This window comes from Haemorhous mexicanus, chromosome 3 (genome assembly GCF_027477595.1).
Source record: "Haemorhous mexicanus isolate bHaeMex1 chromosome 3, bHaeMex1.pri, whole genome shotgun sequence".
Lineage (NCBI taxonomy): Eukaryota > Metazoa > Chordata > Aves > Passeriformes > Fringillidae > Haemorhous > Haemorhous mexicanus.
In genome coordinates, this window is record NC_082343.1 from 65,914,511 (window position 1) to 65,937,300 (window position 22,790).

Below are 22,790 nucleotides of genomic sequence, written 5' to 3' on the forward strand. Positions count from 1 at the left end.
TTTGTTGAGTTGGTAAACCTTTTCCTAATTTCTACATCTGCATAGGAAATAATGACTTGAAAGCAGTAGCTCTTCATCCAAGGACTGCTTATCAGCCAACATAACAGAGCAGCAGTCGCACAAATGCCTCAGCATCAAGTGATACTCATTTACCAGTGACCTATGCATGAAAGTCAATGATGTAACGAGTGTCACATACTTGGCAAGTACAGTTTGCATTTAAATGTAAGAGCAATGCCATTTTAAAAACTTTATTTATTCCAAAGCCAGCATAATTTTATTTTGGAGTTGGTAATAGGGAAAGCAAGTGGCTTTGTGAGTAGGACAGAGATGCCACAGGAGGTGGAGAGAGGAAGAGATGTAACTTCTACAGCCTAGGAACTGTGATAAAAGAGTCTTGGACAGATGGATGAATATGCTTCAGTAAAGGAAAACTGAGAACTGACTTAGCTAACCACACCTGGCATTTAGACATCAACATCAGCTTTCAAAGTAAATGCCCCTTAGATTCCACTGGGGCAAGAAGATTTTTTTTCTGACCTGTTGAAGAATACAGAAATATTGAAATTATTTTGTGCTCAGTTAAAGCTGGTAACTTTTCCTCACCATTCTTAATGTTAGAAATTTTTATTGAGCTCTCCAGCTCTGCTTATGTATAGGAGATATCACAATCAACACTTCTGGAATCAGCATTTTATTTAGATTCAGATGCCTTACTTTCTGAATAATATAGTTTAAAAAATGTGTGTGTATATATATATATATATATATATATATATATATACAAAAATTTAATATATACACATGTATTTTTAAAGATTAGTGTTTGGAAAATGATTCTGTAGTGAAACAGTAGAATTCTGTGGAAAATCTTGTTGCTATAGGAGTGTAAGTACACAGAGTTCTCTTTATATTTACATTCATGAAATATACACATTTATTATACAGGTAAAAACATATTAACAAAATACAGCAATACAAAACCTTTTCTAAATTTTCTATCAGATGTCTGTGAAATTGATCTTCATGGGTGATGAAAAGTCTATGAGACCTGTGGCCAGGCAGCAGTGTGCACTGTACTTGTGTGTGGGGTTAAGCTATATGCCATGCAAAGCTGGCCGAGCAGAAGAGGTGGTAGCTCTGGGACACTGGAAGCTCTGCAGTTCTTGGCTAGAGGTTTTAAATTAGATCTGGGCAACAAATTGTCACTTTCTAAACATGTGAACCACTTGAAGGTCAGGAAAAAACCACAAATATATAGTAAGTAAGACTACCTATGAAAAGGCTACTGAGATGACTTTGCACTGCCAAACTTTATCTTCACTGTTAAATACAAATGACATTCTAAATTCACTTTCTTCATTACTCTTCTTTTCCTTTTTGCTCTGTTAGATCAATATGCATTCTGTCGCTATGTGATTGACATGTTTGCACAAGGGGATTTTTATCCAGGTACTTTCCTATATCATTGAACTCTGTTCTAATATTCTGTTTCCCTGCAAGTTTTCACTCATTTATGTATTAAAAGTGTGGTTTTTTATTATTGAAAGGACTCACAAGAGCAACAAAGAGTGTGCAAATAGTTTTAATAAAGCATAAGAGCTAATGGCTGTTTTCTTAAAGCTTCTAATTTTCTATCTACAATGCATGAATTAAAATTAAGGTTAGGTTAAAAGTAGAGTCAATGGGAGGCTGTAGAAATTGCTGAAATTTTCCATGCTTCTTTTGGCTGAGACGCAAGAGGAAGGAGCTTATTGTTAACAGCTTATTATTTGGCTTATTGGGGTTTTTTTCTCCACAAATAGCAAGGCTTAACTCAAAAATGCTTCAAAAATAGAACTTCCATTGTTGCTAGTATATAAAATACCTTAGCTGATCCACCACTTCTGTGCTTTATCTTCTCTCTTCCCACATCTCCATGCTAATCTGTCCTTACACAGACACTTAATTCCTCACTGAAAAAAGAAGATAGAGCTACTGATGATGAATGAGCATCATCTCATAATATTAAGTCAGTCGACCCTGACCTTATTTAATAAATATTCTTCCTGCTGAAGTCTAGACATACTGTAAAGAGACATAACCCTAGGAGTGGAAAGCAATAATATTCATGAAAAGAGTTAAGGAGAGAATATTGAAGGACACTGTAAAACCTTACCAGCTTTGTTTGTTTGGTTATTTGCTCAGCAAGCTCTCCACTGGTACACCTCTGAACTGGTTGTTGTTTTTCTTATGTCTTCCTTGTGGCTTACACCCTCTCTTGACATGCCCAGGCTCAGACAGAGCTGGGAAGTCCTAAGGACGTAGCTAAGAAAGAAAGACTCTCACAAAGTGGAGAGGGAGGACACAGACTTTTGTAGAGAGAAAATGAACAAGCTTGGGATTCAGTAGGGAGAGGGTTCCATTAAAAGAGAGCAAAATACTGCATCTCTAGGACTTCTAAAGACAACCAGTTATAAACACAGGGGCTGCTTTAGGCTCAGAGGGGGAGAATGATTAGCCAAAACTTCCAGAGAGTCAGTCATGGTTTGAGTTAAAAAATAACATTCTGTACCAATGTGAATGACCTAGTTTCTGGATTTACACAGCTGTACCATCAACAATTCACATCAGAAATACTTTAATGGAGATCTTCAAGATCTTTTTTACAGTTCTCCTGACATTTACAAGTAGCAGCAAAAAAAAGCCCTTTATCCCCAGAAGTCTCCCTGTCTGTTTGACCCTCCCCTGAGGCAGAGCAAACGTGCTGTAGGAAGGGACAGTTTGGGTTTTTTCAGTTTTGACCTTTCCAGCTACACGGAAACTGGGAAATCCATAAAGGGGAGCAGTGAAATAGAGAATGAAGTCTGTAGTGACTTGAATTTCAGAAGAAAAAAGATATGATTCTTCCCTTCCAGTGTTTGTCTTGGGTCATACCAGTGTGCCATGACAGACTTGTGGTAAGAAACCACAGGTTAAAGAGCTGAAAGACATTAAATGGACATAGGGGGATCAGATGGCCTTACAAGTGAATGGAAAACTAGGGTGACAGGTTTAGGCTCCAAAAAGTGGAAATAAGTCTGAAAGTATCTAAAATGATCTAATTTTTAGGTGAAGTGGAAAAGGAGTACCCCTTAACATCTCCCAAAGTCCACCTGGGGCTCCACCTGTAAAGTGACTGCTTTTTGACCTTTCAAGTCCCTTGTTGAGCCCTGAAGTTAGATGCTGCAGATGGTTGTGCTGAAGCCAGATGTGGTTTTGTGCGAGGGGAAAAAAAAAGCATTGCCTTGAAAAAAAACTTTATTCAACTCACCAGCTCTGAAAGACAATGCTGGAACATCCAGACTCCAGAAACACTACTCAGTGTTTCTGAGAAGCAAAGTGGAGGTCAGGTATGATCAGCCTTGATTTATGGAAATCATTGAGAAGAGTGCCACCCAACAGCGCTGTATTAGTTTGTTACTGTCTTTCTCAGGCAAAGTGCTCATTTTACACTGTCTTTTTGTGAACAGAAGTATTACTGTAATTCATTTTACTGAATAAATAAATGTGGAGAAAACACCCTTTAATAACCCTAATGTCCAATTAAATTTACAATCTGGTATATTTTATACTTTTACATGTCTGTATATTTTATGGTAAAGAACTTTGTCCAAACAAAGAGTTCTGAGTGCAAATCAGCTGAGGAATTAAATTACAGTCACCTTGACACTTCTATTCTTTCAAACAAGGAATAATTTCTATCAATCTCAACATTACTATTTCTGAAGGAGAAAAAAAATTTGTCAATTTTGTCAGAGAAAATTCCTTTGCAGAGACATATTACAATTTTCTGTGACTGATTGCATTAAACATGAATTTCTGATTCCTTAGGCAAAATTTATAATGTCATTTTTAGTAATATCATTCAGCATTTTTTCTTAGAAAATACTTTTGCAGTGTTTATATTATAAAAAATCATATACATTACTCTAAGATTAGGGGTTTTTATTTTTATATAAATATTAAGCAAGAATTTATAGAAAAGTAGTTCACTTAATATGGCATTTTATAGTGCTCAAACAATTAACATTAAAAGTGAAGCTCAGTTCCTTAGGTTTCATTAATAAATGCACTTTTTAAAATATATCAAATAATGCATTTTGTCAGTCACATCAGTCTGTTGGAGGTCATTTAATGCTCTTATGTTGACTTTAACAAATGAAGCTGAAATATTCTTCATTTGCTCAAAGTTTCATCATGACAATGCAGTCTTAGCTATAAAAAATGAATGAAATGTACACAGGGAATTCAAGGAAGCCATATAAGAAAGAATTTCTGCCATGATGCTTCATGCAGCATTAGCTGGTTTTCTTGTTTCTCAGGTTAGTTTTGTCCTTGATACTAAAAATTTCATGGATGTCCTCCTTTAAAACCCAATAATTGTGTCAATATCAAATAACTTATAAGATTTTTTATTTTATTTTTTATGAAAGAGAAGTATTTGAGGCTCTCAGCTCTTTACAATGATAATAGTGGAGTTTTAGCCATAAACTGATATTTTTCTAATCCAGAAGTCCTTCCCATGAATATCATGACTGCAACAGTGACCAGTTGGGTTCTGCTGATACGTTTAGAGGTAGACCACTTGAGGCCTACTGCCCACAGTATAAAAAACTGCTTTCTGATTTTATCTCTTGAGAAATCAGCCCTAAAAATATTTTTTTTACCTTCTGTCTAACATGCTCATGATAAGTGACAATTTCTCAGAGGAATTGCTGTACCACCTTTCATAGATTTTCTGGTCCTATTTGTCCCTGGATACAGCTGCTCAGCTGAGGCAGTGCTGTCTCTGCATTAACAAATTGTTCTGCCCAAACTGCTTTGTACTCCTTTTGTCTGCCTGTGAAGGAGGAACCAATATGCATTTCTTACAGGGTTAGTTTTCCAAGTTTTCCTTATAAAGATTAAAACCTTAGGTGGAAAGCTTGTTTATTTAAGAACATTAGTTCTGACTGGTACCTTTTTTTTTCTACTGGCATTTCTTAAGTTCAAGATAGCATTTTTGATGCAGAAGGCAACTGATGTAGTTTAATCAATATAGTCTATTCCATATATTTGATAATTTGATATTCCTGTATTTTTTTCTCAGTGGTATTTTTAATATTCTTATTCATAATTTATTTTTTATTGGTAGGAGAAAGGGTTCTATTTTAGTAAAAATTTTAAAACTTGCTTTCATAAATATTTTTTGCTGCTAGAGAATTTGAAATCCTCATCCATGTGGAGGGATTTCAGGGGCGCTAATTGGTCACTCTTTCAGCATGGAGCACATGATACTCTAAGTTAACTGGATCAACTCTATTTTATTCCCCCTGAGCCATAAGCCTGTTTCCTAGTCTTCCCCTGCTTTCCCTGCAATGCTTGCCAGTCTGGCACTAGTCTGGCAGATCAAGGAGCTGTTCTGATGAAATGCCTTTTTTGTTTTGCAACTACTGAAACTGGATTCTTGCATGTCTGTCTTTCTGCATGGCACCTCAGCATGTTGTTGTGCACGCTGAATTAGGAGTGATAAGCATGTCTTGGCTATTAAGCAATGAAATGCACTTTTTTTGTCCTCACGGGCATGTTATCTACTTGTGATGTGATTTTGTTTTCTTTTTAATCACTTAGAAGTTTATTTTGCATGCATACCTTTACTCTGTTCTGGTTTTGGTTAAACCACTTGCATTTCGCAGTACACCCGACTCACTACTGGATGATCTTTACAGTTGCCTAATTGGCAACAAAGACAGTGGGAACACAGATGTGGCATTATTCACAATTTGGAGTTTCTAAAACCTTAGCACTGAAGAACATGATTGCCCTATGGAGCTTGTGCCACAACATAGCTCTTTCTAATAACAGCTAGACTGCAAAGGAATGTGGTCTTATCAGTTCCTTTCATCAATGTACTCTAATATTTATTTTGTATTTCCATGCCAGGTCTCAAAGCCAGTCCCAAAGCCAATATGAAAGCCAATGTGTTTTAGACAATTTTACTTACCTTATATTGTTGAAAAAAATATATGACTGGGAGAAATTCACCAGGATTTCTGGCATGTGTACATTTCAAGAGAGCATCCCATAGGGTAAAACAGTCATCCCTCCTTCTCATTAAACTAATCATTGAAGCCTCACCTTCTGCACATATGCTCATAAACACCCCCTCCCCCCACAGCCCTAACCAACCCACCCCCCCTGACAAACATGGAGTCAAGAAATTAGGGCAAGTTGTGATGAGTCTCCATGGGGAATCTTACAGACTGCTCGCTCCTGGAAAGTGTAGACTGAAAATACTTCATGTCTATAATACTCTTCCAAGGTTTACCTCTTCCTCATTGTCAAGAAATATTCTGTTAAAGAGAAGGGACTACTGTTATTACAAAATATGGCAAGAGAATTTCAAGACTGTCAGTATGATACTTGTCATTGAATATCCTTAAAATATGGAGATACTGGTATAAAGGTACATCAGTATTGAAAGATCATGGACTATATTACTGTGAAAAAAAGAACCCAAATACCTAGAACAATAAAGACCACTCTACAAAATAAAAATGCCTGTATTTGCTGTGGGTGGGCTGTAGCACTGGAACTAAATACTTGCCCTGCGCTGTTCAGATAGCAAAACGCTTCAGGCTCTTGAACTATTTTTAAGTGTCACTCCTACTTGATTAGACTAGGATGTGTTGTGGATATCTCAGTGACAGGGAGTAACATTTCAACTTGTTACATTACATTTACATGGAGACAACTTTGATATAGATTTCCTGGGGATATATTTAATGAAGTGCAATTAGAAAAAGAAATAAAAATCAGTCAACATAAAGAAAGCATAATATTAGCTTGCTGTTTGGAGAAATTCAGCTTGGAAAACTTTCAACTGAGTTATGGGCTTTCACATTTGAGAGTAAATGCTAAAGGAATATTTTTTTTTTTTTTTCTATGGAGAGATCCTTTCTGGCGCAAGCTGCTCAATAGCCCAGTCCCCAGTGGCAGAAAACAAGCAAGCCAGATATTTGTTTGAGAGAAATACTAAAGAAAATTATGGGAGGCAGTGAGATGTTTCCAGTCTTACTTTTTAAACTTTTTACTTTTTTACTGCCTGCTGAGGGAAATATTGTACCCCAAAATTTGAAAAGACTCATCTGGATTCTTCTTCAGAGATGGTAGTTATTGTCCATCAGTTTATCAAAAAAATCTGTTCACATGATGAAACCCTTGCCAACCCATTTGTTTCTGTGGATGACATAAATGGTGATGATTGAATGAAAAAACTATTTATTTCTCTAGTAATATCCTGGGAGAGTTTTCAATGAGTTTGAAAGGAAAGAATTAATGAACAGTAATTTTAAATACATGTATGAAAAACTGAAAATTGAGTTATTAAAAAGTTTTCTAACTAATTTATTAATGTGCAATTCTTAAAATAATCACTATCTGTCATTTCAAGTTAAATATTGCTTCTTTATACTTCTATTCTGTATGAGAAACTATGAGAGGATATCCACTGATCCCATTTTAACAAGACTCTTGTCTATGACTGCCTCCCACCCCAAAACCTGTTTATTTTGTCAAACTCGAAATGACATTGGTCTCTCAAAGGGGATGTTATCAGCATACAACCCTGACACCATCCCACAGAGGCAAACAACTACCCATTATTCCCAGTATGTATCATCCCACTGTGAATCAGAGCCAGATGCTGGCACATGAAGCTGCATCTGTCAACACTCTTATGGCACTTCATTGTAGCTTGGCCAAAAAATTTCCAACTACTCACTCTCTTGGAAACAGCTACAATGGGAATGTGAGGTATTCTGCTTCTGCAGAAAGGAATGGATGTCTTTCTTTGATAGCTCTCTGCAAGGCATTCTGAGCGTCAAAATTATGAGATACAAGAGAAAGCCACAAACCTTTGCTGACGGAAATTAGTCTAAATCTTTGATTTTAATGGAAACAAACCAATTTAAGCTGTGAAGGCAGAGAAATTAGAGTAACCAAATTAATCTCACAATTGCATTATGTTTATTGCTACAATTTGGTATTAAAAACATTTCACATAGTTCAGTAAACAAGTTTCAAATGAAGGGTGATTTCAATGGAGGATCATCAGAAGACCCAAATACTTAAGATTTGAAAAGTAAGCTCTTTAAAAAATAATGGCATAAGTTAAATGCCAAAATATCCTTCCTAAACAGCTAGTAGTAAGCAAATATTTTCCTATTTAAAATGTAAAAATAAGTTTAGCAAGGGACTTTGTAAAATAATAATTGCATGTAATGACTCGTTATAATTGATTTCCAGTTAGAATTATTACAGCAGATATTGATGCTACAAAACATAAGTTAAAAAATGGAAGAATTCCACAGGCAACTTGAAGCAGCCTCAAAGTCACAGCTACAGATTCTTGGGAGGGAATGTAACTACCTTGATATCTACTGGAAAAGTAACACAATGAGGCACAAGCAGTCCAGGAAGCTCCTGTAAATTGATGACAGCTTCCTGACAGAGGCAGTGGAGGATCCCACAAGGAATGAGTGACTCGTAGTAACAAACAGGGAAGGCCTTGTCAGAGATGTGAAGTTTGGGAGGTTTCCTTGGCTGCAGTGACCCTGAGATTGTGGAGTTCAGCAATGGGCAGGGACAAGGCAGGGCAGCAGTTAAGTTTGCAACCATGGATTTCAGGACGGATGGCTTTAGCCTCTTTAGGGATCTTCTTGGAAGAATCCCATGGCAACAGATCCTGTGGGAAAAGGGGTCCAAGAGACTGGGTTGATATTCAAGGATCACTTCCTCCAGGCTCAAGAATGATGCACCCTAATGAGCTAGAAACCAAAGAGGGCAAGAAACTTGCATGGATGAGCAGGGAACTCCTGTCATTACTCAGGTGTAAGCAAGAAATACACAGGAGATGAAAGCAGGGTCGTGCCACTTGGGATGAATACAGGGAGGTTGTCAGAGTAAGTTGGAGGCAAGGCTCTATCATAGAGTTGCTTAAAGTAAACAAGACAGCCACCAGCATCTTAAATACCAACCAGTTCAGTAAAGCAGGAATCCTACATGGATTGCAAGTGAACATTTGCCTTTGATGAAACATGATAACCCACAATCTTCTCCTTCAGTCAGTTTTTTAAGCCCAGGTTATATAACTCTAAAATTATAAGTGAGCTAATGAATCTGTTATCTTTAGAATATAATTCTGAAAATTCTTAGGGAAGTTAGCCACCATACATTGAATTGTTATATTGAATCTCTCTCAACTTTAGCAACAAGGAAAATAGCTGACATCTATCTATTGTGCCTTTAAACACCTCCTGATGCTGAATACACTGAAACATCATGAAGAAGGAAAAGGTGTGTTCTGAAGGGCTTCCACATTTCTCCTGCATATTTTGTTAAAAATAAGAAACCTATATCTCTATTATGAAACTAGAAGTTACTCTTCTCATTACAATATAGAATTCTTTGCTGTCTCTGTTGGAGACAGCAAAGACATTACTTTCAACAACAGTAATGGTACCAGTTTACTATATCACATAGATAAAAAGAGCATAGAAAGGATCCAAAGTACTTTGACAAGATACATTCCATCATTAAGTATTTCAGCTTAGTAAGAATTCCTCACCACTTCTGGTCTGAGAACATGAAATGCAGTAGACAGAAGAGTGTTTAGCTTTGGCCTAAGCAACGCATCCCTGCCTTGTTTTATGCCCACCTACTTATGCATCTCATCTGCAGCCTCTGGGACTGAAAATTGTGGCAAATCCATTCCTTTCACCATTCTTTCTTCAGATGCAACTTTATTTTGATGTCAGCTTTCTTCCCGCATGTATCTGCCCTGTCAAAAAGATGTTTAACTTATGACATATACCTATAATGAGTCAAAAACTACTTTATTTTTTCTTCATCAGGAACCTCTATTCCTCCCTCTGACAATTCACTTTCCTTTCTATTGTTTCACTTTGTCCTTCAATACACCCAGTATAATCTGACAAAGGAAATAACAGAGATTTCAAAAGGTGTTCAATGCCCACACACATTATACACAATCCATTTTTTTTTTTTTTTTTTTTTTAAATTAGGCTTAAAAACAAAAGTCTTCCTATATGTGAGATTCATTCATACCATTTTTGGTCATTTGGGGAGCAATATGTTACCTACAGTATTTACAGTGTGAAAAACCATGCATGGCTCTTTTAGTCTTGGAATATTTTGGTGGCATGAAGTGTCATCCTTATGGACAACTGCAAAATAAAATGTTTGCAATTCATTGCACCTCACTTAGATACCCAAAAGTTAATTGCCTGGCTTTGACCTTTAGCTGTCTTTATAGCCAGTGGTATGAAATGGAGGCCTCCAGAGGACAATTTCATCCTAAGAAAGATGCCTAAGATAGAAAAGATGAATCACCCTTTGAAGGTACCAATTTCTCTCCATTGACTATAAATGGATCCCTTGGGTGACTTATCTAGATATACCTGTCTGAAAGTTAACTTTTAAATGTCTGGTAGTGAGACAGCCTACATACATTCAAGAAATATGCGCAAAAGTGCAAGCAAGAATTTTCAAATGAAGACTTGAAATGACAAGTTTTCTAAAAAATTTCAAATTATGTTATCAGGAGCAGCTGTTGGTGTAATCTAGGAAACAGTGGTGGCACTTGGAAAAAAAAATGCATTCCAGCTGCTATAGTGTTTTGGGAGTGAGTGAAAGGGGAAAAGAAGAAATGGAGAGAGAACTATTTTCTTGAATAAATGTGGAAAATATTCTCTATCCAAACGATTCAAACAAAAGAAACCTAAACAATCTTTGCATCAGAACAAAAGCTCAGCCTTTAGAGCTTCCACTTTCATAGAATTCAAGATTTGGAATTTTAGTTGCTGTATGCTCACAATGTTCAATTTTTACTTTTTTTTTTATTTTCTGTTAGATCCATTTATATGTTCAATGGAAAGGCACGGCAAGTTAAGCCATTTTCCCAAAAATCATGGAGGATGCCTTGAGCACTAGGGTTAAAACTCATGACAGTGAAACTCAGGACTCTTTGTCCTAAAAATAAGTTCTTTAAAGCATAAAGCATCTTCCCTGGCAAAGACAAAGGGAAAGAAGAATCAGTAGCTACCAAAGCATTATCGGTTTAAAATAATAATGATCTCCAGTATTGCTGTTTTTTCTTCCAGTATTCCAGTCATAACTACAGCCATGGAACTTAGCTCCCAGTGATTTCAGTGGGAGTGAATAAACACATAGGAGTTAGGAGCCAACACCTCTGCAGCTTTGGGCCTTCCTCTGATATTTAATCTAATAAAACCTCTCAGTTCCTTTCCCTCTAACTTCAGACTGCATTATTGAAATTCTAACTTCTGAAAAATGGCTATGGATTCACCGTCTTAAGTGATTGTCAAATATAGACAAGACAGGTAACATAATCATTAACTCCTTGTGTCATTCCAGCAAAATGACTCAGAGATATGAAAAACTTTGTGGCCTGGGGACAGATATACTTGGATTTAGTTTGACTTCCAGTGATTTCTATATTAAGTATATTTATTATCCACAAATATCTGTAATTGTGAGATTATCAAAATTTGTAATTTTATCTATTATTTGATTTTATCCATGTTAGGCTGGTTTTGTTTTGCAAAAACTGGCACATGCACTCTTTCTTGAAGACAAAATAAAGCATTATCATTCTTGTAGCAATCACTTATAGCTTTTCTGGAGTGAGCACTGAATGTTTCTTAGATGTAGTTGGACTAAGGATGGTTGAAAATATGATATGTACAGATAAACCAAATGCAAAGAACAGAAATTACTAAGCAGTGCTCACATGGCATAGTCAGTGTCTATTACTTTTCATCATAAGAGCTTATAAGGACCCTCTGTTCTCTTTAATTGTTAGCTGCAAGTATTTATTTGCAGTGTTTTCTGTTTTAATTGGATATTTCATATTGTGGAAAAAAAAAAGCATCTATGCCAAGTCCTGATATTCATGTTAATTATGCTAGGGGTCACTGTATATGATAACAATTTATTAAAGGTTATTTGGGGAGAGAGAGAGAGACTGAATATGTCTTTTCATTTTATAATCTGCCTCTACAGTCCTTTTGTACTACACTGTGCATGTAATAACCCATCATTACCACACAATAACCCATAATTTCCACTGTCCTGGTACTTAGTTCTTTGAGATCCGTCTTTTGATATTTCTAGACGTAGCATGTACGTTTATTTTTACCTGCTATCTGCCTGTGATAAATAATGCGAGGAAGTGGAGGCAGCAAATTAAATTTTCAATTTTTTCAATTCAATTTTATTTTAATGTCAGGAAAGGCTGTGTGACTTCTTAACATATAATGACAAAACTGTTAATGCTTAGCTCTTAACTCCTTAATGACTTCAGTCTTCTGAACATAAAAATTAAAACAGTTTTCACAAATATGGATTGAGCTAAAGAGAGATTTTGTGGTAAAAAAATCTGTGTAAGGGAGTTCTAACAGATATACTTTTGTAAATAGATTAAACTGAAAGCTCTGCATGCAGCAAAAACACATTACATGCATTTCTGGACCCATAGTATCCACTTTAAGTTAAAACAGAAAAAAAACCCCAAAACACCGATAGCTCTACCCATGCCTGTCTTGCCTACCTCATTTGTACACTTGTTATGCACACTTGCATTATGTGAGGTACAAATACACAGGGGGAAAAAAAAATCAAAAATATTCCCAGCTGTGACTTTAATTGGATTTGGTGTCTGAGTGAAAACACAGCAACTGATGTTCACACAACCTCCAGGAGCCTGAAACAATGATTCTCACACCTGTTTAATCGCCAAATCAAGTATTTTCTGTTCAGAAACATCACTAAACCATGGTAGGAAATTGTAAATAGATGGTCCCTTTGAACCTTAACCTTTCTCTGGTTCATTCTAAATAAATATTGATATGTATTTATATGTTCATGCATGCATATGTATATAGCATAAATTATATTATTACTACATAGAAACATATATAAGAATCCGTTGTCAACAACAAAGGATGAACTCAAATCTTTATGTATTAAAAATAGAAGTCTATCGAGTTGCTGCTACTTATGTTTGGTGCCTTGAGAAAAGAAATTTAATCCTTCCCCTTACTCCCTTTCAAAAGAGCATTTAGAATATCAGTCTGCATCCTTCCTTCCTACACCCTCAGTTTTAACCTACTGGTCCTTGGTTTCAGCTTAATAAATGGATGGACTCCCAAGGTTGTTAGGTTATTTGTATAGGCCTGGTTTCATTGCCTGTGTGTTGAGGGAGTATCTCACAATAATGTGCTTTACTCTAAGTTAGACTCTATTTAGAGTTCCAATTTGTGTTATTGTTAATGGATTTAAAATACATAGATATAATGGGACATAGCTAGATGGATAGATTTGTCATTACCCATGTAATCTATCCTTTTCTTCTTTTCTTATGCATCATAAAAGAAACAGGCTGATAGTCAGTGTGGCAATACTAAAGTTTAAAAGATTGCATTGGTACTGATAATCACTGCATATACTGTAGCGTAGATTTTTCGTAACATCTACAGCCTTATGCAAAATCAGAGTTTCACTTTATGATGGACAATTAACCATTTGATAAAGACCCATCTTCTGAGTGCAATTAAAAAACTGAAATATTTGTTGGCTACTAAAATATACTTTCTTAAAAGTCTCATTTTATTATCCATTAAGTCCATTCTCCCCTGCCAAATATTTTTTTCCAAATAGGTCATTAAAATCCTGGTTATAATTTTTTTTCCCATTTGACGTAATTTTGTTATGTGGCCTCATCTAGATTACTAAATCAAACTCAACTCAGCTGCTCTCTCTCTGAATGTGATTTTTTCTCTCATAGAGAGATCCACATTCAGTACACTTCCTCAAGGTCAAAATGGGCTTGATGCATCTCAGCTATCTATTGGGAGTGGTCCCTGGCCCCTGCCAATTCCTGTGAATTTTTTGAGACACTGCTGCCTGGCATAACTCAAAGTTGTCAGAGGCTATCCAAAAACATGTTGCAAGATATGTATACCTGAATTTTAGAGCCCAGTAACGTTCTCAGGCCCCATTTAATTGCCAGTGTGCATGAAGTCCTTGTGTCACAGTGTGTTCCTTAGGAAAGAATGTCTATATGGGGCATCAGTATTTTATTTCAAGCAATACATTCCAGAAAATGAGCATTTGCATTGTTCAGTACAGTTACATAATCTCACCTCTTGATCCTCAGCTGTTCTTTCTCATTGAAAAAACAGTTTGCTCCTTTCATGCACACATCATAAGCAGAGAAACCCTTCCCCAGAACAGTCACAGCCTAATGTCTGGAGAGTAATGACTAAACCTGGGGAGAGACTCACCTTTAACTTGTAGCAACTTACACCTCAAAATGGGAAGCCTGGGAAAAAGGGTTGAACTCCATTACATTTTCAGTTCTCTAAAAGCATATTTGGCATTCTTGCCTAATTCTGCTGATCCATGCCTTGTTCCAACATTCATTAAATATTTGATTGGAATTTATTTTTCATAACAAATGACTCTGCAAAGACAATTACTTTATTTGAATTATTTTTACCATCACTAGAGAATGATGTATTGGAGCAGAATGAGATTTATCTGAAGACATTTTGTTGCACGAGAAAGTGTAACAAAGTATTGGTGCTGTTGGACCATAGGATTCCATAGGATTCCTGCTGTTCAAGGAACTGGTATATGGATATGAGGAAATGAACAGTCATACGAATGGTATTTCCACATATTGAATTCTGTGATGGCATTATTTCTCTCCATATCCAATTGGAATATTCACCAGTCTGAAATGTTGGTATAAAAATAATAATAATAACATTTACAAGTATTTAATCTTTTTATCAATAAAGATATATTTAGACACTTTATTAAGGTTGCTGTAGAGAAGTTGAACCCAGAAGATCAGGAAAGAAGGAAAATTCATATAATTTGATATTATCATGAATCAATTTATAAAAAATATTTAAATATGACATTTTTGACACACATAGAAAGACATTTCTTAGACTGAGAAAAGTAAGGTAATTAAAGTTTGTCTTGTATTCCTAATCATGCAATAAAAAATCTAAAATGTTAATAAACCAAGTCAAGATTAATTTCTTCAAGACATCTCAATCAATTTGATAAACAGTGATGACAGAAGTTTCCCAGAGCTTGAGGACTGTAGGACTGGAGCTGATTTTCAATGAAGTATTCATGTTACCTAGTTAGAGTCCTAAACCTACTCATCCTTGCAGCCTATTTATTTTCTTTGTGTCTGTGGAGGAAGGTACTCATGTCTTAATTTGACATTTTTTCTCCTGGTAAGATCATTCCCATGAGCTTAAATCCAAAATATTTCTCTCTTTCTGTTTTCATCAGATGTAATTTGTTGTCAGCTTTTTACAATATCATATATGAAGGAGACATCTAAAGCACAGCTGCATGAACAGAGGATACATGGAAATGTTGAGGAACAACTCTAGGGACAGACTGGCATAGAAGTGCATGGACATTTTTGTGCTTGCAATTACATATTTTGGAGAAATCAAAGCTTACTTAATTTTTTTTTAAAGCAGCTTAAATGAACCTTAGTGGCTTATCTCGTAGCAGTAAAATGAAGGCTATGCTGGAAATGAGAAGCAAATAACTGTGCAGTGCTTCTTGTGGCTGCGTTTTTAAAGCTGTGAGATAAGTGTATGTCCAGCAATAATAGTGGTAATCTGGATAACAACTTCTCATAATTCATGGACTAATCTGATTGTCCACTGAGAGCATTAAATACATCCTGCCTTCCTCTCATTTGCATCATGGATGTGTGTCCAACTGGCCACTGCCAGAGTCAAGATAGTAGACATCAAAAATACAAATGGTCTGATCTGTTGAAGCCAATTCCTCGTTTCTATTTATCAGTTCTCTGTACTACAGAAAATCACTTGTGCTTTATAACTTAAAGAGGAGAGAAGAAGGAAAAGAAAAGAAATTTGACTTAGGTTATCCCCTTTAACATATTTCATCAAAAGAATGGATAAAATATTTATTCATTTACTGTCCTTTACGTTCCCATCAAAGTGAATAGGGAGACATTTAATAAGACATGGAAACATTAAAGAAGCCTTTTATCAGAGTGGATGGAAACCTGCTCAGAACAAACATTTTGGCCTAAGGGAAAGTTTTTGATCTGTGAAGCCTAAACTTAAAACACTCTCTTATTGGATCATGTGGTCAATTTGCATGAAATAAATGATTTGCTTAAAACTTGTAAAGCCATAAAATAGAACTTGACAAGTCATTAGCAATAAGTGGTATCATACTGGCATTATGTGCACACTGGTGCTATCATTAGAAAACTGCTGCCACAGCAAAGCACAGGGAGATAATGGGGCCAGCCTACAATTTGACCTAGAGGAGTTAGATCATTGCCCCACGCTGTAGATACCACTCTGCACTCCAAATTATCAACTCTCCTTCATCATTACTCATCTACTCAACATTCTGAGCCACTGCCCTTTATCCTTTTTCATATAAAATATTCGTCCAAGATATAAAAATTATCACTTTCTCTAACTGGGGAATAGGGGGTCTAGTTCAGAAAAGGGGAAAAGTATGGAAAAAGAAAAAATGGGGGGAAAAAAGAACTAATGTTTATTCTAGGACTTTGATCAAAGGTAGAAGGAAAACTAAAATTACTCATTCTTCATTATTTGCTATGAGGTTTTTTTTTTTTTTCATTCTAAACTGGAAATTCAATTGCTCCAGTTTCTGTGTGTTGACATGGTTCTGAATATAACTTTTCTATTCTGGTTGGCAACAAAGGGAAGCAGCAGCTCATTAGTTCAGTTTGCAACTTCAAGATTTTTTTTTTTCAGACATAAAGCATTTGGAAAATCATGGCTAAATATCTGGATGCCTGAAGTTTGCCAAACATTCATTTTAAGGCTACAGTTATTCTGTGATACCAGTAAATATGCACTTGGGTTTATTGCCAAGACAGGATATACATGGAAAATGTAGGATTATTACCACTTGATGTAAAACACCTTCAGTGCATTGGTTCTATCAATGTGTTAACATTTTGTCAGTGGCTCAGAGACATGTCAAGTTTGAGCAACTTTATGTTTGATATTTTATACAAATTACTGGATGAACTGAATCACATGCTCACAAATTATGTGCCTTCAATTGTACATGTGTTGATGAGATGTAATAACATTAAGTCCACGATGCTCAAATCCCACTGCTGTCTTCAAGATGATGTTTTTCTCATGCATTCCCCATGAGTATATACACCTTTGCAAAGTGAGAGGGGTAAGTAAGATGCTACGGTTTCCAAGGCCCATTAAAGTTTTAGTTTCTTTTCTGAGTCTATCATCAAGCATGAGGCATGGCTTTTGGTTTCTGATGTGAAGCTTGACCTGAGCTTTAACAGTCTGTTTGCATGTGGACTCTGGTGCAGTGGATGTATGCTGGTGAATTGGTTTAATATTTAACTATTTAATTTTGTTTCTCTGTCACAAAAAATGCACTTTCCAAATGACAGTGACAGAATAGCTACTGAGACTAAATGCCAATGAAATAAAAGGAAATAAGGAGACTGCAAATATGTCATAAACTAGAAAATAAGCATAAGTAATATAAGAATATATTAAATATGTTCATGAATCTGTGGAGAAATGAAGTGAAAATGTTTTGCACAAAACATGACATCTGCACATAGGCTAAGACAGTACAGAAAGTCCCAGCTGAACACTCTGAAAGAGTAGAGGTGTTTCAACCAGCAGCTGGAATCAGAACCTCATAAGTGTTTACAATGCATGACCTGGTTGGTATTGGCTAATTAAGAAAAAGCCTTAAGGATGGGAAACATCATAATTTTTACTAGTGTTTCCAGGAGCTCATTAAGTGGACTTTAGGGAGCAACTGAAGATCATTTGTTTGACAGAAGAAAATAAGACTTTGTTGTAGAAGAGGCATCATGAGTATGCAACCTTATTATTATAGTATTATTATTATCTTTTGAGTCTAAGGAAGAAAACCAGAACTGTAGCATTTCAGCTTATGTATGAGTCACATGGACTTCATTGGTTTCAAATGTGACTCTTAAAAATAAATTACTCTATTTGTTGAGAAACACATTTCCTTCTTATAGTGTCTGAAAGACATTAGCTTTTATGCACACTGTAATACTTTTAACATGAACCATTTTGAAGGGAGCTCAGCCTCCCAGCGAAACTGCTCAGCCTTTTGGTGGATATATTTTCTATGCTTCATAACCTGTATTCTTAGGTGCAGGACATAAGGAATTTGCACCACCTCGTCTTCTTCTAGAGCACAGTCCAAGAAAGAAACCAGCAGCTATTGAAGGCAAGTTTGAGTTTTTCCACCTTTATTGGCTTCTACTTATTAACTTGATTATCTGTTCTAATGTTTGGGTTTGTTTTTTTCTTTTTGTAAATATAACCTATATTACAAAAGTGATCACATTACTAGGCCTGGGACAAGAATGACACAGTGACATAGGCATGACAAAACCTAAATGCTCCTTATAGTAGTCTCACAGATGGCTTGGGGGATTTCCTGAGTGAAACAGATTACGGGATTGAGGACTAATACTTAAAATGCTTTGAATGGCGTTCAGCCATAACTTGCTATCTAACTATAAACATAATCAACATTATCCTCTTAATATACTTTGGATTATTCTTTCAGCTATTGTTATTCAGTAATTTTTCTGTGCTGTATTTGTAATAATGAATGTAATATTTCTGGCTCTGCATTTATCAACCCTATTGCTACTGTTAAAACCACTGAAAGAGAAATACAAAGTCAGATCTTACATTCAGAAGATTAAAACATAATCCCCGCAATTGAATTATATTGTTTATAGTCTGATCATTACAGTAAAGTGATTGAAATACTCATTTTAATTTTAAAATGAACTATGTCTGATGACAGAACTACAACTGCAATGTATGTACTTGGTCTTTACACCATACAATTTAATAGCACAAAACATCCGAGTCTTTTAGTGGAATTATGCAGCAGTTTTCATATGATACTTGAGTCCTTCAGTCACACCATGGCACTTGCAAATTTCTCTCATGGAGGTCTTAGTTCTGTGTCACCCAGAAAGCAATTGCAGTTTAAGAGAGGAGCAGATGGGGTGGCAGCAGAGTAAGTAACAAGAGCTACAAGATTTCCTGCATTTGAAGACAGAAAATGAGACTTAGGTTTTGCCAGGACGCGTGACTGAAACAAAGTGTTACATTAATTAGATATTTCTGTAATGTGATTATTGTGAAGCAGAACATTTGGATAAAAATAGTTATGTGACTTATTATGTCTTTCCCCAAAAATCTCACCTCAAATGATTATTTCTTTATAAACATGCTGTTTAAAGGAGTATAAAATTGTGGTTATTTTGAGACAGTATAGAAATAGATTTGCACTCTTGCTTTCTTTAGGAAAATGTTTGAACCATGCTTATCAGCAGAAAGAAGTCCCTGCAATGTTAAACTCTGTTATTTGTCAATTAACCATAATGGAAAAAAAAAAAACCGTAATAGAACAAGGCTGACATGTTTGCTGAATGATAAACCTAATCTTTAAATGTAACTTACACAAGATGAACTAGCATCAAATTAACATTAGATTCTTGATTTTCAAAATCATGAGGAGCATGCAATTACTGCAGTTGCACATAGAAATGACTATTTATGACCAGTTACACATTTGTGCGTTTCATTAGCTCATTTATGCATGCAATTCAGGTAATTGGCACTGTAAATTAGACACTCATTTGGCAAACAAATCTGGGGGAGATTATCTGCTCAGAACCATATAACTAAATTCCCTTCAAAGCTCAAGGCCAGTCACTAGGATACAATACTTTTCATGCAAGAGATTTGGAAGACATGAAGAAGGCAGAATTACTTGTAAGATGTTATCATGAAAAGCTGTTATGTTGTTTTCCATATATGAGAAAATATGCCACAGTGCCTTGAGGAAACCTAAACCCTGAAGCTTTATTTCAGCCCTAGAGGGAAAAAAAAGTATTTTATGAGAATATTTGGCAAAATGTCAGAAGGGAAAAAAGGAGTAGGCAGACAATTTTAAATCTTTAAAATAGCTGAAGAGACATCTGCATGTGACTTAGTGCTTAGATACTTTTATGACTGGTACATCACTAAATATTACTGATCAGGAGAAGGGACAGATTGAAACAAAGGATTCTTCTTATAAATATAGTTGAAAATAGTATCATAAGTTGTTAGAATAGAGAACAGACAGAAGCATATTTTAATTGAAAAATATCCTTATATAACATCAAAGACTGGCTTAGCCTTTGACAGAAGAAACCAGCTCTGAAAAAAGGTAAAACTGTAGGAAATAACAGAACTTTTATCACACAGAAAATTTATGAAACCAATGTACTTACACCTTAGGCTTTCCAACTCAGTGATATTCAGACATTATGTATGTAATAATGGAGCTAGTGAAGGCTGAAAGGATCTTACTCTTTTTCTAGACTGACATGTTTTTAGTATCCCTCCATTTTGCTGCTGCTGCCTTAGGTAATCTTGGACCATTCTTGTTTTCTGATAAGGTAGAAATAGTTGTGTGTATGCGCCACACATCTATAAAATGTTTAGATTATTTGATACCTTCAAATGGAATGCTTTTCCTGGATAGTATCCAATGTCCTGTAGAAATTTTGCTCTGCAGAATTCTTGAGGCCTTAGAAAAAGAGCATATAGTTATTATATATTAAATCTCACATTTTCTCCCATTGTCATTGTCTTTTTCTCTTCCTTCAGCTCCACAGTAAATCTTTTGGAAACGGGGTAATTATTTAAGACAATCTCAATTTGTACATTAGTTTCTAGTGTACAAAGCAATAAATTGCATTGAAGTGTGTGATTTGAAATTTTCAGATATCTCCTGGTCAAAAAGCAAAATGCCTTGTACTAATCTGGTCAGAAAGAGAAAAACAGATCATTGCTTTCTTATTTCATGGTTGGTTGGCTTTTTCAAAGATCTTACCTTAAAACTTCAATGAAGAGTTTGGATTTTCAGATCATGAGCAGAGAATAATAAAACAAAATATAACAGTGAACAAGAGAAAGAAGGTAAAGGAATTTGTGAAGATAAAGGCATTGATATATAACATCTACTTGTATTTCAAGCATGGGAACCTTGTTTGGTAAACTAGGAACTAAAGAACTAATTTTAAATTCTTTATCTTATCTTTTTATGGAGCTTTCACAAGTACTTGGAAGCAATGTTCTCAGCTTGGCTGACACTGATGCTGCCATGTCAGGACACTGGTGTCACCAGTAATTTGAACAGATCAGTTCTCCATGGCTATCTGAATTTTGACTTTAATATCCTCCTTCTTCCCTTGGTTGTAGTCTTCCACACCACTTTTAACTCTAGATTTCTTTAATTTTGTTATTCACAACATTCTAAAACTTCTCTGCAGTGTATACTGTTTCTCTGTGATTCTCTCTCTCTTGAATTTTTGCTCAGCTCACACCACTTTTTCCTTCCCCCATTTCAACATTCACATGAAAGAACCTTCCTTTCTGATAGTCCTCCCATCCTTCCCGCTCTGACATGACAGGGTAACCGCTCAGGTAGACTCTGCAGTTAGACAAGTGTAAAAAGTAAGATCAGGGGCTTACCCAGTTATTGGTGAATCTTCATGTTAATTGTTCCAGAATAGCATGTCTTTGCCTTCTCAAAAGACCACAGCATCTTTGTGAGAAGCCTGTGTCAAAATCCTTCTCCCAGTGGAAAGAATCTTAATGCATGTGGTATACAATCTCAAGCAGACCTATGCTTTTTACCACTTTGAAGAGTACTGGATGACAAAAAGCATTTGAACAGCATTGTATCTGAGTATGATTTTCCAAGTTATATTGTCCTAAAAGTCTGTTCCTGTATCGTGGTGGTGCTCACAGCGGTCTCAAGATAGGGGAAGAGTCAAGGATCTGACTCCAAGTTTCAGAAGGCTTGATTTATTATTTTATTATATGTATTATATTAAAACTATACTAAAAGAATAGAAGAAAGGATTTCATCAGAAGGCTTGAAAGGAAAGGCAGAGAATGGAATGATAACAAAATCCTGTGTCTGACCAGACAGAGACAGAGCTGGACTGTGATTGGCCATTAATTAGAAACAACCAGATGAGACCAATCACAGATCCACCTGTTGCATTCCACAGCAGCAGATAATTATTGTTTAAATTTTGTTCCTGAGGCCTCTCAGCTTCCCAGGAGAAAAAATCCTAAGGAAAGGATTTTTCATAAAATATGTCTGTGACACTGTATCTTTGAGTGGGAGAGCATTTACCATGGAAGAGTCATCAACATAAACATTGTGATGTGTTAATGAATCATGACAAGTTCTGAAATATCCCCCTTCCTTGACTGAATATACTGGCCATTCCTTGTCATCTTGACAGTATCTGTGATATTAAGTGAGAAGGAAAAAAAAAAAAAATCTATAACTTCTTCAGAGGATCTATGAGGAAAAAGAGTATTTTCTCTAGGTCACTGAATCCTCTAATTACAAATTTTGCAGAATGCAGTAAAGCGAGTTGCTGTGAAATGTGTTTAACTTCCTTCAAAACTCCTGTGGAGTCTAAATTGGCAACTGCATCTGTGTTGCTATATAGAATGTACACTATCTGACTGCCTTAAGAAGAATTTCTAGTCTATATCTCTGTTCATGAATATAACATTAGGGGA

At 35.7% G+C, this 22,790-nt stretch overlaps 1 protein-coding gene across 7 annotated transcripts in view; it reads left to right on the forward strand.

Annotated features, from left to right (window-relative positions):
* TRDN (triadin) overlaps positions 1-22,790 on the forward strand; it is a 225,288-nt gene that overhangs the window by 76,717 nt on the left and 125,781 nt on the right. For all 7 annotated transcript variants that reach the window (XM_059842181.1, XM_059842185.1, XM_059842183.1 and 4 more), the window contains 2 exons: positions 1,393-1,452; positions 18,322-18,399. In XM_059842181.1, coding sequence (XP_059698164.1) covers positions 1,393-1,452; positions 18,322-18,399 — 138 coding nt within the window. The remainder of the gene's footprint in view (positions 1-1,392; positions 1,453-18,321; positions 18,400-22,790) is intronic.